At 55.2% G+C, this 16,446-nt stretch overlaps 8 protein-coding genes across 8 annotated transcripts; 4 read left to right on the top strand and 4 right to left on the bottom strand.

Annotated features, from left to right (window-relative positions):
- Window positions 1–34: 34 nt before the first annotated feature.
- On the bottom strand, window positions 35–877 carry K489DRAFT_175809 (uncharacterized protein). The gene has a single exon (XM_033599406.1). The coding sequence runs from the start codon at window positions 628–630 to the stop codon at window positions 139–141; it is 492 nt and encodes a 163-aa protein (XP_033461200.1). The 5' UTR covers window positions 631–877; the 3' UTR covers window positions 35–138.
- A 1,097-nt stretch (window positions 878–1,974) lies between these two features.
- Window positions 1,975–2,178, top strand: K489DRAFT_298590 (uncharacterized protein; the record flags this gene model as incomplete). Its single annotated transcript, XM_033600352.1, has 1 exon — window positions 1,975–2,178. A coding segment is annotated over one exon (204 nt), but the record flags the coding sequence as incomplete, so codon positions are not given.
- A 3,819-nt stretch (window positions 2,179–5,997) lies between these two features.
- Window positions 5,998–6,680, bottom strand: K489DRAFT_369079 (uncharacterized protein; the record flags this gene model as incomplete). Its single annotated transcript, XM_033603007.1, has 2 exons — window positions 5,998–6,404; window positions 6,590–6,680. The coding sequence occupies 2 exons, from the start codon at window positions 6,678–6,680 to the stop codon at window positions 5,998–6,000; spliced, it is 498 nt and encodes a 165-aa protein (XP_033461198.1).
- Window positions 6,681–6,713: 33 nt separating this feature from the next.
- Window positions 6,714–9,228, top strand: K489DRAFT_175689 (uncharacterized protein). The gene is made up of 4 exons (XM_033599405.1): window positions 6,714–7,063; window positions 7,169–8,459; window positions 8,525–8,926; window positions 9,022–9,228. Exons 1-4 carry the CDS (start codon window positions 6,981–6,983, stop codon window positions 9,028–9,030), a joined length of 1,785 nt encoding a protein of 594 aa, XP_033461197.1. The 5' UTR covers window positions 6,714–6,980; the 3' UTR covers window positions 9,031–9,228.
- A 615-nt stretch (window positions 9,229–9,843) lies between these two features.
- K489DRAFT_387729 (acetyl-CoA synthetase-like protein) lies at window positions 9,844–13,155 on the top strand (the record flags this gene model as incomplete). The annotated part of the gene is made up of 5 exons (XM_033606351.1): window positions 9,844–9,868; window positions 11,020–11,212; window positions 11,377–11,798; window positions 11,867–11,986; window positions 12,050–13,155. 5 exons carry the CDS (start codon window positions 9,844–9,846, stop codon window positions 13,153–13,155), a joined length of 1,866 nt encoding a protein of 621 aa, XP_033461196.1.
- Window positions 13,156–13,296: 141 nt separating this feature from the next.
- Window positions 13,297–13,973, top strand: K489DRAFT_175678 (uncharacterized protein). Its single transcript, XM_033599404.1, has one exon. It carries the CDS (start codon window positions 13,438–13,440, stop codon window positions 13,924–13,926), a length of 489 nt encoding a protein of 162 aa, XP_033461195.1. The 5' UTR covers window positions 13,297–13,437; the 3' UTR covers window positions 13,927–13,973.
- Window positions 13,974–14,494: 521 nt separating this feature from the next.
- On the bottom strand, window positions 14,495–15,106 carry K489DRAFT_387750 (uncharacterized protein; the record flags this gene model as incomplete). The annotated part of the gene is made up of 1 exon (XM_033606353.1): window positions 14,495–15,106. One exon carries the CDS (start codon window positions 15,104–15,106, stop codon window positions 14,495–14,497), a length of 612 nt encoding a protein of 203 aa, XP_033461194.1.
- Window positions 15,107–15,132: 26 nt separating this feature from the next.
- Window positions 15,133–16,102, bottom strand: K489DRAFT_175675 (uncharacterized protein). The gene has a single exon (XM_033599403.1). It carries the CDS (start codon window positions 15,992–15,994, stop codon window positions 15,485–15,487), a length of 510 nt encoding a protein of 169 aa, XP_033461193.1. The 5' UTR covers window positions 15,995–16,102; the 3' UTR covers window positions 15,133–15,484.
- Between the last annotated feature and the right edge of the window lie 344 nt (window positions 16,103–16,446).

Below are 16,446 nucleotides of genomic sequence, written 5' to 3'. Positions count from 1 at the left end.
ACACCTGGGCACTCTCACTGTACATGCACACAGAAAACCACCGTTCTTGCCTGCCTGCCTGCCTGCCTACCCACCTGCGTCCCTCCTGCCCGCCTCTCTCCTCCGTCTTCTCTCACACACTCACACACTCACACACTCTCACGCACCTGCACGCATACAATCTTCCACTTTTCTTCGCCCTGCGCTGTGCCGTTTCTCTCTTCTTTCCTCCTCACTCTCTGCCGCGCCTCTGGAATCGCTTGGACCAGGATACATCTGCTGCTCACGGTCAATAGCAACTGCTTCATGCCGTAAGTCCTGCTGCGCCGACCCTTCCTCCACATTCCCCGTTTTCACCCGCTTTGGTTGTTTTTCGTCGTTGCACATCGACTCCAGCTCCATCCAACGTGCAACACACACCGCCGTGTTTGCCCGTTGCGAGACCTCACGCCACCAGGAAACATCCCCGCTGTTGCGCACTGCCCTCACACTGGTCGTGCTCAGCCGTTTTACCTCAATCGCTATACCCATATCACCATCATCACCATCATCACCATCATCACCATCACCACCATCATCGCTGGTTTGTTGGTGTGAGCGCGCTTGCGGCAGCTCAGCTAACTTCCTCTCTCTTCCCACGGCAGTGCACATCCAATTGAAGTCTACAGCGTGACCGGTAACCAGCGCCTCGAGCACGTCTACGAACCCACCGAACACCCCTCCTCCGGCAGTGCATCAGGGTCACGGCATTCCAGCGGCTTTAGCCGCAGCTCCAGCGACAACAGTTGGTTTCATGTCCCCGACGATATCAACCCTTCCGACTCTGCATCACATCCCCGCAATCACCGCAGTCGCCGGCCGCCCGTAGAAGTCCCGGAAGCTCCTTCTCGCCGCGACTCCTCGCGCCATCCTCGGGCCGTACAGGAAGACCCATTGCGGAGGCATATCGAGCCCATCAGATACCGCCCCGAGCGGCGTGAGGTGCCCACAAAACCGATATATCCCCGTCGCGTCGCATCGAGCGGCTCCGGCGACAGCGTGGCTTCTCCAGACGAGTACCCGCAGGGCCACCAGTCCGGTGGGCCGCGGCCGTATCCTCAACACCGAGGAGCACCCCCACAACACCATCCTGGATACCCGCCCAACATGAGCTCCGGCGGATACTACGAACCAGCCTACCAGCAACAACAGCTGACGGGCTACGCGTATCCCGGCCATCCGCATGGCGGGCATGACGCTTTCGCGCCGCAGCCCCAGGGCAACCCCTTCGACATGGGACCGGGATACTACCCATCGGACCAACCGCCTGCGCCAGTAGCCCCAGTTGCGCCATCCCAGGCACCACAAAGGCCGCATGGCTACTCACGGCCCCAGAGCTACGCCGCTCCTTCACATTATTCAGGCCAGGAGCTTATGCAGCCCTATAATCAGCTCATGGCTTTCAACCCATATGGCCCCATGCCAGGCTATCATCATCCAATGCAATACCCGTGGGCCGCTCCACCTTCCGTTGCACCGGTAGCCAGTCCACCTCCTAGCGCACCGACTCCAGCGCCTAAACCTGAAAAGGACCCCGAGTTGGAGAAGATTCGTGAGATGCTTGCGGCTCAATTGAATACCGCCACTAAGAAGGACGTTGTTAAGAACGAAGAGATTGAAACTCTGAAAAAGGCCCTTGAGTCGGTACGTTCCGACGCGGAGAAGACCAGGAAGGCGTGGGAGGCGGAAAAGAAGCGTGAAGCGGACGAAAAAGCCGCTGCCGAGCTGAGGGCGGCGCAAGAGAAGAAGAAAAAGGAAGAGATCGCGGACGCCTCAAAGAAAGCGAAAGAAGAAGCCGAGGGCAAGGCTAAAGAAGCGGCCGAGAAAACCAAAGCTGAGGCGGACAAGAAGCTCGAGGAGCTGACCAAAGCCAAAGAAGAGTCCGAGAAGAAGAAGAAGGAGCTGGAGGAGACGATCAAGAAGAATGCGCCTGCGCCGGACGCTTCCAAAGCTCCGATCCGCTTCAAGGACGCCGTTGGCCGCAAGTTCAGCTTCCCGTGGGCGCGCTGCAAGACATGGAAGGACATGCAGGCTCTCATCGATCAGGCGTTCCAGCAGATGGACGAGGTCAGCGAGCACGTTCGCGCAGGACACTACGACCTCACCGGACCCGACGGTGAGATCATCCTGCCGCAGGTATGGGATACGATGGTCCAGCCCGATTGGGAAGTCAACATGCATCTCTGGCCACTCCCCGAAGACCCGAAGAAGGCGAAAAAGGAAGAAAAACCCAAAGCCGATCCTGTCTGGGACCCCATGGGATTTGGAATGGGCATGGGCATGGGAATGCCTCCTTTGCCTAAAGGTATGGGAGGTCCTGCCGGCCACCCGCAAACCATGAGCCAATTGGAACACATGATGGCGCAGGCCGCCCTACACGAAAAGCATGCGGCAGCGGCCAACAAGAAGAACAAGAAGTCAGCAAACGGAAAAGCTGAGCGCCGCAAGACCAGTAGCCCTGTCGGGGTGATCGATGTGCCAAACATGGGATTCGGTTCCGGCATGGGCATGCCCCCAGGCATGCCTGTTCCGCCGCCGTCGCACGCCGGCCCAGCGCAGTCATTCCCAGGTCTCTACCCCGATCCTATGACTGGGCTTGGCGACCTTGGGTATTACGACGGTATGCTTGGCGCCGGGCCTGCAGAGGAGAAGAAGAAATCGTCATCGGGCAAGTCCAAGAGCAAGAGTAAGAGCAAGGCCCCTGGTGGCTTGTTCAGTCTCCTGGGAGGTCCTCCACCGAAGAGCTCGAGCAGTAAGAAGAAGTGAGAGTCCACTTGTGTTCTCTCCTCTGGCTTCTTCTCCAATTCGATAGTCTGTACTCTACTCGGGAACAATTGCACGCCATGCGGAGTTTCGAAGCCACTCTCGAGCACAGACATCGGCTAATACCAGCTCGCTCGCTCAAACATGTTTGGGCGCGGCATGCGAATCACGACGCTACGACATGACGATTTTCACATCTTCTCAATAGATTTATTCACCACTGTCAGGCTGTGGTCGGTTTTCAAAGACCTCCCGAACCAGGCTTCACGACCAGATCGCGCAATATCCGCTCGGAACAATAATTACCCACCTGCAAGACCTGGTTTCAGGGCCGAGCCATCCGGAGCGAGCACAAGACCTCCCCCACTTGCTTGCTCTTACCTTGGTTATTTATACCCACTTTGACTGTCACGAATTGCATACATCATGAGCCTGATGCAAAATTTGATGCGTATGGCGTGCAATCTTTTGGGGAGGGAATGGCCGTCGCTTCATATCGCCTCCCTGGGATCCGCTTTAAGCAAGGAGGGATCGTCTTTCCAACCTGGATGTCACGTTTCGATCTGATGCGGAAGCATTTTGGAAAAATTCGGGAGTTTTGGGGTATCTTGGTCTCTCTCTTCTCCACTGTTGGTCGGAATGTCTGCTATTTGCTACTTACTGTTTTGCCGCCGTTGCTGTTTTCGTTCATGTGCCATTCATCAGCGTCCCATCTCAAGAGAATCTCCGCCGCGCCGTCGTTTCATCTACACATATACCACTTCCTGCGCTTGTCTCCGTGTATGTATTGAGCATTTCGCGAAGCAGAAATAGTTTTTCTTGTTGCTGTTGCTGTTGTTGTTTTGAAATACGAAATCGCCCCATTGACTTTATCGCTGATCTTTTCATGTTTTCACAATATACGAGCGATGTTGATGTCGCGATAGGTCTTCGCGGAAGCACAATTTGAGAAATTGATTTTTGACATTCATGAACCTTCGAATCGATCGCATTTGCCCATCGACATCAGGTCAAAGTGTCCAATGTTTCGGTTTGCTTGATTCATCTACTTGCAGGCCCATTTTCGGGAGTCCATGTTTGAAATGCTCCGGAAGGCTTCATCAACCGAACGCTGTAGTCCGAAACGGAGCATCGGTATACACAGTTACCTACCAAAGCGAGAAGAATTTGGCAGCAGCACGCGTTTTATGCACGCGCACGGAAGGTACATCATGACTTTATATCCCGTCGACAGTTGCACGTACGACGCGACTGAAAGAGGACGTCGATCGAAGTCTATACTTGATCATTACAGTTGTCATGGTGCTGGAGAACTTGTTGTAGCGATGCTGGCGCGTGCGTATACCAGGCGTCCGCGCAGTCATGATGCTGTATATACCGTGGTGTCAAAGCTGAAGTTGCGTCACTCATCATTATCACTCTTTCATGATTGCCCAATGGAGACACGCATAGGCAACTCTGGAGCCCATTATTGAAGATGACCTAATATCCGCAATGAGGTCTGAATGATGCGTGCTTCCGAGTCCTCTCAGAATCCAAGGCCTACCGGACGACACCACTCATGCGAGAGCGCTCGATGTGGCCTCGACAAGACGCCTGGGGATCGACACACTGCACATGCAATCACGTCCTCCCATATGCTCGATCCCGTGAAGTTTTCGCGTCGTGCTGGGATGCTGTGACCCTAGCCTCAGACTTCTGAAGTGATTGGGGAGATGATCGGAGGTCTAGACACCTCTCCATCGAAGCCGTTTCGTCATCGTCCTGGGATGATCGTCTCCAACATCGCCAGACCCATGCACAGCTCCGAGAGAGCCGGGATCCTCAGCATGGGGGCCATGACCGCGTCGTCCAACGCTCCAGCTTTGGCGAGTGAGGTTGCTTCTTAACGGGTGTTTGTGTTCGCTAACTGCAGAGCCTATCGTTGAACAAATGATGACAACCTTGCAGTTGGTGAAGGAGAGCGACGTTCAAGGGTCTTCATAATTAACACGACATATCGACACTAACCAGACCGGTGGTGGGTTAGCGGTTGCGGAGAAAGAGGCTCCCGAGGTCGAGCCGCGGGCGGGAAGTTCCCACGCTCCACACGCGTATAGAATATCCCTCACGTGATAATCAAGAAAGTGTCAGTCCAGTCAATCACACGACCACCTCTTTTCTCCTCTAAGACATGGTTGCGAGACGGCGGCGGCGGAGGAGGCGGCGTCGACGGTGGCGGGCGTAGAGAATCAAGACTGTGAAAGGCCGTTTATTTGGTTACTGCGGGCTCAGCTGACCAGCGCCCACCGCACTTCCAGTACTTCTTGTAGGTTGTGCACATCCCGTGGGTTCATGTCGGGGGCGTCCGTCGATCACTAGTCCCTGGAATGCTTGGTGGTCAAGACAGACCGTGTATGTCCTGTCTGTAGTGGCCGCCTTGCTCCTGACTGCTGACCGGGGCCTGGTCTGATGATGAGAAGATGATCTATTCTCACGCCGTTCATTCGACTTCTCATTGTTAACATATCTTTCCCTATTCGGGACATCTCTTCACATCCTATACAAAACCATGCTCGACGTTTCTACAACATCACAACATCATTAGCCGCCTCCCTACTCCCTGCTTTACTTGTTATTGTCTGTCCACGCCATTTAACCGCCTCTGAGATCTGTCTCAGCGACGTCGTTGTCAGCTGCCTCTCAGGATCGCACTGTTGCATACAAGATCACGACAGATCGGCCCGGAAACACCCAACGAAACTGCAGCAGGACGGCATTGGTGGACTGCAACACATCGACCACGCCGCCGACTTCTCAACATCAGCAGCATCGTTTCCAATCAAATATGCCCGAGTCATCGTTGGTGGGCACGGCGGACCGGCCGTTCCAGCACGAAATGACCGTTCGAGCGTTTCACGACAACAACGATTACTCTGTGCTGTCGACCGCAGCCAGGCCGGATCGAATGAAACTCGGTGAGTAAGGTGAAATTTCCCTTTGCAGCTTTCCGGTCATGGTCCCTCATCAGCATTGTCGACGATATCGACATCTCGACCTTGCGGTCTCTGGTGGTGGCCACTCCAAAGCGGATGTGATTGGAGCAGCCTGCCACTTACCACAAAGGACACATTCATTTCCTGCATAAACGAGAACCCCGCCACTTGTTGTCGATGTCGATAGATCGTGGAAACGAATGGCTTGGAAGAATGGTTATCCGTTGCGCCCGCATTTCCGCTAATTTCTCCCGTCCCACTCTGCACAGACACCGAAGCGCAGTGCGCCACGCGGAATGGCCGCACCGGCTTTGACGTCCTTCTCCAGAGCTCGTGGTATATCCTCGTGTCCACCGGAGCGGTCATGGGCCTGATTGTCGTCCTGGCTTGCTCGATCGTTTTGCTTGGAGTGCATCTTAGCATTACACATGCTCGTGGTGTCCTCGCAGAACTGAGTGCGCACCTCCGCTGATCTCAGCTCTCGCCCTCTGATAATGCGGCATCGGAAGCGCATGCAACGCTGCGACATGATCCGATGAGCAGGCCGAACATCGAGTCGGTCATGCATATCTGTCCAGATCTCATTGGGCCTGTTGCCCTCCGCAGGATCCATCTCTGTGGCGACTCTGCTCATCAATGGCGATGCACCTACGTTGAGTGCAGATAGCCACAAGCAATCTTTGCTATCTCACGAGCTACGCTCGACATAGCGTTGCAGAACAATGCCTAGGGTCGGTCATCGTCGCTGCATATGCACGTCCGATCTGACAGCAAGCTGAGAGGTAGTCGCCGTACGACACTCGAGGATCCGCCCTGAATCACCGCTTTCGCACCGAGTCCTTGCACTCTGCATCCCGCTCTCATCGGTTCACCAGCATGACGGTAATTCGACTGCCGATGGACTCTCATGAATGGCCGAGACATTGTGATCAAGGATCGCACAGGGTCGAGCGTAGATGCAGCAACGACAACAACAATCAATCCACCCAGGTTGCCGTCGCGACTGACATTGGAGAGGACTCCATGTTGGCATAAATTGTTGTAGTAGATATAACTCAATGCTCATCCTCGTTCACATCAATCGGACACGCTCAGGATTCCTTGCTTATGAATTGTCATCATCGCCAGACCAGTCTAATCTTCACTTCGCCTTTGACGACAGGCTGAAGCTCCACCTAATTCCAGTAAGCACACACTGTGGTGCAGATCGATCACTAACCAGCAATGCATTTCAGTACACCGGCACTAGCCCATTTGACTCTGCTCTCCGTCTGTCCTTTAGCATTCGCGACTTTAAGTAGCTCTAGGTGAGTGGTCGCTTGCTTCCTATCTTTTGCTCTGAACCTTCTGTGGGATATCAGAAGACTTTCGCTTCTCGTACATTTCCACTGACCCTGGCATCCGTGCTCAAGCTTTGATAGTACAATCTCTTCATCCTCATTCCCAGTCACCGATGCTACTACAACGAGCTCCATCTTCACCACTGGCGTGCCTGAGTCGACCGTACAACCGACCCTAACGTCGTTTACGAGCGACCCTCAATCTGGACAGCCGGCAGATACGACGAGTGCGCTCAGCCAACCCACTGGGGAGCCACTGTCACCTAGCGGTCCGGAAGGGTCAAATCTGACGACTCCCTTTAATTGGACTAATCCCGAAAACGGAGCCTTTCCAAATGGTAGCCGTGATGCCAGCGGTGAGGGTGCGCCCCCGCCTGGAGGAGGTCCCGGTGGCGATCAACCGAACCAGCTTGGTGACGGTCTGAACAGCGATCGACCGCCTGAGCCTGGGAACGTGCCCGGTGATGATCGATCTCCTCCCCCTGCTACTGGGGTTGACAGCGACCAGTCTTCTCAGCCCGGAAACGGGGGTAACAGCACCGACTCATCGCAGCCGCAGGGGAAATCATCCGGTCACGACGATGGCAAAATCGCGCGCGGCGGTGGTATGAACTCGATGATGCACCATCATGCGACATCCACTTGGTCCGACCAGCTAGCTTCCACGGCGATGCTGAACGACGACTTTTTTCCAACATCAACTATGGCAGAGGACATCTCTCCAACATCGACCATGGATGATGACTTCCCTCTCACTTCGACCATGAGTGGTGATGCAAGCACCATGACCGAGGGACCTTCTTCCACGATCACCGCGAGCGAAGAACCTTTCCCCACATCCACCATGATCGAGGATCCTTCTTCCACATCTACCATGCCCGACGACACGTTTTCCACATCTACCATGCCTGACGACACGTTTTCCACATCGACTGTGAGCGAGGAAATCTCTTCATCCTCGATTGTATCGAGCAGTGAAATTTTGACCTCTTCCATCGTAACGGTGGAAGCCACTACTACTTCTTCATCAGCCATGTTGAGTAGCACTTCTGAGTCTTCAACCATGAGTACATCGTCAGAGATTTCAACGGAGCCACCGACGTCGACGATGACGAGTGCCTCGGTGCCGGCGACCTCGATTCCTAGTTCGACGGAAGAGGTCTTCACATCTAGCTCACCGCCGGAACCAGAGGCCATGACCTCCACGATTCCTGAGAGTACTTCGTCATTCGAAACATCCTCAATGACGACAGTGCCCGAGAGTCCTCCAATGACTAGTTCGGAACCTCCTACAACGTCTGCGCCAAGTAGTGTCGAGGCTTCGACGGTTTTCGTCACACCTCCAGCGGAGACTGTCACACAGGTAAGTGATAGCGCGTAGTCCTTGACCTCGATAGAGTGAATGCTTACAAACACTTGCCAACTCAGATCATCGAGCCCTCTGCGCCGCCTCCAATGCCGACATCGACAGTCGACGCCGTAGCGCCGCCGCCTCCACCTCCACCGCCAGCAGCAGATGTCCCACCTCCGAATACAGCCACAATTACAGTCACAGCTCCTCCGCCACCCCCGGTCGAGACACCGCAGCCAGCGCCACCGCCGGCGGACACTCCTCCGGTCGCGTCTCAGCCGCCAAAAGTCACCACCCCTGCTCCACCGACGATAACAAAGCAGCCGTCCACGACGCCGATGACGTCGCATACCACGACTTCTCGGCCGCCCACATCGACGATCGATGACATGAACAGCGGCGGCGCGATGAGAGCGAGGCCTGATCTGTCGGGCTCCGCCTGGGCGATGTTCGCGCTCGGAGCAGGATATGCCGCGATGGTAAGTTGATGTGTCCAAACCTCCACGTACAATGACTGGCGGCGATGCTCCCGTATTCATAGGATGTGCACCACTGTACTGACCTGCACTGGCAGATTCGTTGAATTCGTCACGGACGACGTGGTCGCGTGAGCAGCTCTCATAGGGAGCATGCCGTACGACGGATATATACATACACACTTCTTGGGATGGAGTTTAAGTTTACATCAGCAAGAATTTTTTTCCTGAAGCGATTGCGATCCGATAATTCAAGCGGTTTGACATTCCGCCTCCAGTATACATTTACAGGCGACCGGGAGCGGGATCGATAGACTTGATAACTCCGACAGAGACATAGAGTCGGAGGCTCAGGTGAATGGCGAGTCCTCGTTGGCGCCAGAATCGCCTTCTGATTCGCGCGCATACCTCCCACCACGAGGGCATACAGGGATCGGATAGGAAGATTTGATTTTGGGATGTTCGGTTAACCCCCTCCCCGTTATGGACCTGAGCGTTGTTAATGCTGAGTTGGGAAGGATTGGGAACAAGCTTTTTTGTGTTGAAACTGCACGTGGTTACTCCAACCGATCGATTTCCTTTGTGTGAGGACTTGGAAGGGCTACATTTGGGCAGATACACATCTCCTTGGATGATGCCATGCCGGCACTGCGTTGTTTTCAGCCGAATATGTATATAGATATAATCAACAACAACAACAACATCGACACCAAGACAACCGCCGGGCTTTGTCAAATCGCTGGGATCTCTCAGAGTGTTAGGGTTGCCCGCGAGCAATCGCGAAGATTAAGTACTGTCTGTTCCGCACTGTAATAAATGACTCAACTACTCGAGACGGACGACTCGTTTCGATGGATCTGTGACTGTTGCGATGGTTCCACAGTCACCTGCTGTGCGCCACACACCGATCAGATGGAGCGATGGATGCGGTTGCTCGTGATCCATGTCGGAAGTAGACAGTGCTTTGACACATCAGTCCATTAGATCCGTCTGGAATAGGAATCCCTTGCCATGTTAATTATTCGCCCTCATTTTTGTTCTCGTGCCAGCATTGTGCATGAAAACAGCTTGGAATGGACGTATGCCCTGTCAATGCCATGTGCCCCACACATGCGGCGGCGGTCTGTCGTCACTATTTACTGGAGTTCCCGCCCGCCAAAGATAATGGTGCAGGTAGAGCGCCACCGCGTCGAATTGCCCATCAAATGCTTCTCAAGATGTATTTCAATCGCTGTCGTTACCACAATTTCCCTGCAGGCGATGGTCGTATTGTGAAAGCTCCACTACTGCAGCAGGGTCCTCGTGCATGGGAAGTGATACGGATGCATAGCGATACCAACATGTTTTGGGTTGTAGTTGCGCTCCCGCTTGTTTAGAATCCGAGGCTCAATTGTTCGCATTGCCCACTTCGGCTTTCGATCGATTCGACGCGATCGCCACGAGACACCGGACGCGTTTTGACCGGAGGTTCAAAGCCAATCGAACGGGCGAGGAAGCTCTGTATGGCGATCACTGGCTAGTTTCGAACTGAAATGTCATGTCGCGACGCCGACATTATACACAGCAACCGTGATCGTGCTGGCGAGTAATTATGTATGCCGAATGCCGGACATCCGGAGCTCTGATACGCCGGAGGAGCGATCACCGTCTGTTGCCCTCTCACAAATGTCCTGCTTGCATAGATCTGTCTCTTCGCATGCGCTACTGTATAACATACCAGGCTGTGCGATGTTCCCTCCTTTGCCTGTCTCTCTGTGAATCGTGCCTTCCTTCTCTCACGATTATTACACCGCCGGGAGACCTTTGCGCGTGAAGTGGTGCTCAGCAGAGTCGAGATCTCGCCCATAGCAAACGAGGAACGCCGCCTGGGAGCCACAACCGCCCTGCCGAATTCCAGCGGCCAACGTCATTCCCCATGGCTGGTGAGCTTCACCTTTTTGCACGGCCACTCCCTTCATGCCACCACTTTCGACAGCTCTCACAGACCTTCTCCTACCTAAATGCCGATCGCGAGTGAGACAATCCATGCTAAATTCCTTCTTCTCACCATGTAGCAACGACGCTGGCAGCGCTGGCGGGCACCGCCGCGGCGGCAGCTTATGTCGATGCCAAATTCCACATCCGTAATGATTGGGCACGCAAGACTCCCGAACAGGCCGCCGCCGAAGGTCTCAAATACGTCACGGAGCGATGGATACAGAAGCGGCCGCTGCTCTATCATGACGTTGAAAAGTGGGCCAAATTAGACAAGCCGGGGCATTCGTTTTTGGAGTTCGAGGGCCGATCATGGTGAGTGACGGGATCCATTCGATTCGGAAGCACTGAAGAAAGATGGGCGCCGGAGAAAATAGGAAAGGGTAGAAAATCGTGTAGAGAATTCGAACATCAATGACAGAGGCCGAGACAGGGCATTCATGGGCACGCGGACGTTCGGCTGACACATGAGATCACAGGACATACAAGCAGTTCTTTGCAGACGTGCAACGCGTGGGCAACTGGTTGATGCACGACCTTGGAATCGCGCCAGGAGAGATGGTGGCACTAAACGGGCCCAACACCGCCGAATGGGTGTCGCTGTGGTATGGCTTGGAGGGCATTGGGGCACGTGAAAGTTTCATCAACCACAACCTGACCGGTGCCTCGCTTGCGCATTGTATCAAGCTATGTAAGCCTCGGATCGTGCTGGCAGACCGGGACACGACCGAACGCATCGAGCCTTGCCGGGAAGAGCTGGAGAAGAATGGTATCAAGATTGTGTACTACGATGAGGCGCTCTTCAAGACCATGCTCGACACCACACCGATACCGAACGAGCGCACAGCTGGAATGAAGCCCGACGACATTCGAAGCTTGATTTACACATCCGGAACGACAGGTGAGCCATGATGCCGTTTTCAGGGCTAAGAACTCAAGTGTCATGGATCGGACACTAACAATCTGAAGGCCTGCCTAAAGGTGTTATGATGCAGACAGGGCGTGTCTTGAACGCGAGTCGCGCATTTGCTGAACTGCTGAACTTGACGCAGGAGGACAGGTTCTACACCTGTCTGCCAATGTATCATGGTGAGCCAGCGAGAACTGCTAATACCTTTGCTCTTTGCTCATGAAGCTGACCCGGATGATTAGCTGCTGCGCAAGGACTCGCCTTCGGACCCGCCGTCCACGCCGGAGCATCGGTGTGCCTCGGCCGGAAATTCTCCCAGCGCACATTCTGGCCCGAAGTGTCCGCCAGTAAAGCTACGCATCTCCAATATGTCGGCGAGCTTTGCCGCTACTTGGTCAACTCTGCGCCGCATCCGCTGGAACGACAGCACAAGGTGCAGGTCGCCTGGGGCAATGGGATGCGCGCCGACGTCTGGGAGCGCTTCCGCGAACGGTTCGGCATCCCGGTCATTCACGAGCTCTACGCCGCCACGGACGGCCTTGGCTCGTCCTTCAACCGGAACCGCGGTGCCTTCAGTCGTGGCGCCATCGGTGTGCGCGGCAAGATATGGGACCGCGTCATGGGTTATCGTGAAGTGCGAGCACGCATCGATCCAGACACCGAGGAACTGATGCGGACGCCGGAAGGCCACGCGATCAAGAGCGCCGTCGGCGAGCCTGGTGAGGTCCTGATCAAGGTGGACCCTGCACTCGCACCACAGGCATTCAAGGGCTACTTCGACAACGCGGCCTCGACGGAGAAGCGTTGGATACGGGACGTGTTCGAACAGGGCGATCTGTGGTTCCGCAGCGGCGATGTCATGCGGCAGGACGCCGACGGCCGGTTGTACTTCGTCGACCGTCTGGGCGACACATTCCGATGGAAATCGGAGAACGTCTCGACCAACGAAGTCGCGGACGTCCTCGGCACGCACCCGCAGCTGGCGGAAGTGAGCGTCTACGGCGTGAGCGTACCCAACGCCGACGGTCGCTGCGGCTGCGCCACGGTCGTGTTGCAATCGGGCGTCGACGCCACTGCGTTGAACCGCGCCGGGCTGGCCGCTCATGTCCGCAGCCGGCTGCCGCGGTACGCCGTGCCGGTCTTCCTCCGCGTGACGCCGCAACTCGCATACACGGGCACGTTCAAGATCCAGAAGGGCCAGGCGAAGCGGGAGGGGATCGACCTCGACCTCATCGAGAAGTCCGGGAGCAACGATGTGGTCCTGTGGCTGCCGCCGGACGCCGCCGAGTACAAGCCCTACCGCCGCGAGGACTGGGAGGCGCTGCGCAGCGGCCGCCTGAAGCTGTAAGAAGGATCCTCATCCATCGTCCCTCGGTCGGTGGAGGGCCAGAGCAGGCTCTGGAATAATCCGTAATCATTTCCCTTCAGATAATCTCGACCGCCCTCGACGAAATTCATGATATCATGATGACTTTTGAAGTTTCAATGTTTTTTTTCTTCCTATCGGTGACGACCATTGATATTGCCGGGCTTTATGGTCCCCGAAAGGGGATGTGTCCTGCCTTCTAGAACGTCGTGAAAGCCGTGAGAAGGCAGGGTGAACACCTGGTATCCAAGGGTAAGGGGCTGCATGATTTACAGGCACAGCCACGGAGGAGCGACCGGGCGGGCTGCATCAACCACTCTCCGTTTCTCTCCCCGACCATGGCACCCGAGGAGGGCCCCTCATTCTCCCTCTCCCTCTTCCCACGACCAACGTCGCCCCGCGGGGGCGCACCGGGGACACGGGCTCACCACGACGGCGGCCGATTCCGGCCAAGACGCGTTACAGACGGACCAGGCGGCGGATGAGGGCGTTGTGTGTGGGGAGGAGGGAAGCCCAGGGTCGCCCGAGTTTCGTTCTGAAGACCTTGGTACGTTCACGTGTTCGTGGCGGAAGCGGCGGTCTGTCGTTCTCGTGTCGGCCCACGTTGATGTCGGGATTCTGAGATCGGGCTGGAGCAGGATACCTACCAGTCCTCGTCCTCGTTGCGGACTTGCTCGCCGGCAGAGCACGCAATGGCGATCACTGACGGGTAGTATGTCAACGGCGCCAGACAGATCATGTGTTGTAGGTTGATATACGGACTGCTGGAGACCCTTTGAAATCTTTTTTCATTCAAGTAGCTGCGATAAGGGAATCGCGAAACATAAAAGGACACAGACAATTCATGTCAAATATGGATTGAAAAATGAAAACCCATCCGATTCCCACCAAAACGCCGTTCTCCCATGCCCAGCAACATGTATGTATAAAGCCTTTTCCCAACAGCAACCCTGCTTGAGGGCATGAAACCCCCTGGACGAAAAACAAACCGAGTATATCGGACCTGGATCATTACTCCCCTCCGCGCGACCTAACCTGGCGTGGGAAGGGAAATGGTCCGATGCTCAAAAGGATCCTTTGAAAGCGGTGATCGTAATGCTAATGTAACGCCTGACTACAGAATTCGCGTAGTCTCCAATGCATGAGGGAAATATCCATCGACAGATCGAGATCGTCGGTGTTGGTGTTGGAAGATTTGGCGCGCTCGGCTGGACGCCTTGCGGCCTGTGATGCGAGTATGGGATCCTCGCGTAGAGTTGATGAGTGACCGAGGTTGGGACGGAGCTGGAGCATGGACCTGCAAAATTGGCGTCGGCTCCTATCACGCTGGTCCCACACGCGTCGTGCTTCCGTCAGGGCGGTAGTAGGTGCCGTTCACGGCGAGGCTGATGCCAACACCGATGGCTACGGCAATTCCGACGACGAGTAGAGCCGTAGCAATCTTGATCATCAGACGTTGTCGTTTGGTCAATGCAACCCAGCGGTCACGCAATGGAGCACACGTGCGGTTCGCGCGACGTTGTTGTTTCTGGGCAGCTCGGGTTTGCAAGAGCGTCTGCTTCGAAGGCCACATCTTGCACTCCTTATTATGGCCGATGCTCACCTGACTCGTGAATGGGTTGACCTCGGTATCTCTCGAAATGGGGCTGACTTGTCCATTCTCCAGCTCTTTTTCGGTGATTCTGCCAGATGATTTGAGGCTCTGGTATTGCTGACTCGACGGAGCAAACTCATGTGATGCGGCCGGGTGCTCGTAGAATGGTGATACTGCGGATGGACCCCTTTCCAGATCACGGGAGCCGTCTATGGAGGGAACTGGCGTAAGTACCGGTGAGTCGAGATGTTGCTCTGGTAAATTAAGAGCGATGGCGTTGGCATTGGGCTGGCTGGTGACGATGGTGGCCCCGAAGGTGATGGGGCGTGAATTTGTCATGGCGTAAGCTGCACACGTCTATGTGATGTGTGTGTGAGCGTCTGTCCGGGAGATGGATAGTGCACGCCGAATGATGCCTCGCGAGAGAGAGCGAGCGTCAATGGCGACTGCAGGGCCAGATGTGCGTGTGCAAAGTCGAACGATTGGCTGCAGAGATGGGAAGTGATGCAGGTGTCAGACCTTCCCGCTGGCGCTGAGTAAAGACTTTAGAGCTGGTGATGTATGAGTGATTGAGTTGAGTGATTCAGTCGAGTGATTGAGTCGAGTGATTGGGTGGAGGATGTGTGAAGTGCCGAGCAATGAGGGCAGCACGACAACGGGGACAACGAGATCGATTCTTGAAAGAAGACGAGAGATGTTGCAACAATGCAATCGCTGTCAAGATAAAGGGTTGGGCTGAATGAGCGCGAGAAGGATAGAACGGTCGACGAGACGGCGGCGGACGGAAGTCAACGATGTTAAAAGTGAGGGACAGAGAAGGTGAAGAGCAATGGCAGCACGACCAGAGTTGAGGTGGATTCCGATGGTGGTGGTGGCGGCGGTGGTAGTGGTGAGAACGAACGCGAGAGTGGTGAGAGACCGGCAGCAGCAGAAGAAGAAGAAGGTGCAATTGGTGGTGGTGGTGGTGTGTAGATAGGCTTCCGGGCGAGGTGGAAGTCCAGATGATGGGACTGCTGCGTGTCGGAGTGTCAACGAGAAAGTGGACTGATTCTCGACAACGCAAATGCAGGCAGGTGGTAGAGAGGGAGAGAGAGAGAGAGAGAGAGAGAGAGAGGTGTCGGTGGTGGTGGTGGTGGAAGTCGTGGTACCTGGCAGGCACAGTAGTGGGTACAGGACGGGAAGTACAGCACAGAAAGTTATCAGGTGCAGAAGATAGGGCGAGACCATTGACAGCAGCGGCGGAGCAAAGGACGAATGGATGGATGGATAGATGGATGGGGTGGACGCCCGTTATGTGGATGCCTCCAGCTTCGCTCCTTCCCTTCCGTCTTTTACGCGCGAGCCAAAGTGTGCTCCTCGGTGGTGTGCTGTGTGCTGTGTGCTGTGTGTGTGTGTGTGTGTGTGAGTGATGAGTGAGTGTGAGCGAGTGTGAGAGAGAAAGAGCATGGATGGATGGATGGGTGTGGGTGTGACCAGCTACCTGCTCTGGGTGTGTGTTGGTATGTGTACAGTATACAGAATACAGTATGGTGTAGTATGGTCCAGGTTTATGTGTGCCGGTGTGTCCCTACCGTTGTTGGAGGGCGACGACGACGACGACGACGACGAAGAGGTCACTGCCAAGCCAGATGCTCGTCCTCTCTGACAATGAAACTGCACCGGTAATTGCAATGTCATCC

This window comes from Dissoconium aciculare (assembly GCF_010015565.1).
Source record: "Dissoconium aciculare CBS 342.82 unplaced genomic scaffold K489scaffold_4, whole genome shotgun sequence".
In the NCBI taxonomy this organism is placed as follows: domain Eukaryota; kingdom Fungi; phylum Ascomycota; class Dothideomycetes; order Mycosphaerellales; family Dissoconiaceae; genus Dissoconium; species Dissoconium aciculare.
The sequence above is the reverse complement of the archived record's forward strand: the minus strand, read 5'-3'. Positions and strand labels throughout refer to the sequence as shown.

What these genes read in the sequence shown, in the direction of transcription:
- K489DRAFT_175675 (XM_033599403.1), bottom strand. Translation starts at nt 15,994, where the DNA reads ATGGTCTCGCCCTATCTTCTGCACCTGATAACTTTCTGTGCTGTACTT.
- K489DRAFT_175689 (XM_033599405.1), top strand. Translation starts at nt 6,981, where the DNA reads ATGCATTTCAGTACACCGGCACTAGCCCATTTGACTCTGCTCTCCGTC. An exon ending in GCGACTTTAAGTAGCTCTAG is followed by an intron (nt 7,064 to 7,168) that starts GTGAGTGGTCGC and finishes TCCGTGCTCAAG; the next exon opens with CTTTGATAGTACAATCTCTT. An exon ending in CAGCGGAGACTGTCACACAG is followed by an intron (nt 8,460 to 8,524) that starts GTAAGTGATAGC and finishes TTGCCAACTCAG; the next exon opens with ATCATCGAGCCCTCTGCGCC.
- K489DRAFT_175809 (XM_033599406.1), bottom strand. Translation starts at nt 630, where the DNA reads ATGTGCACTGCCGTGGGAAGAGAGAGGAAGTTAGCTGAGCTGCCGCAA.
- K489DRAFT_175678 (XM_033599404.1), top strand. Translation starts at nt 13,438, where the DNA reads ATGATTTACAGGCACAGCCACGGAGGAGCGACCGGGCGGGCTGCATCA.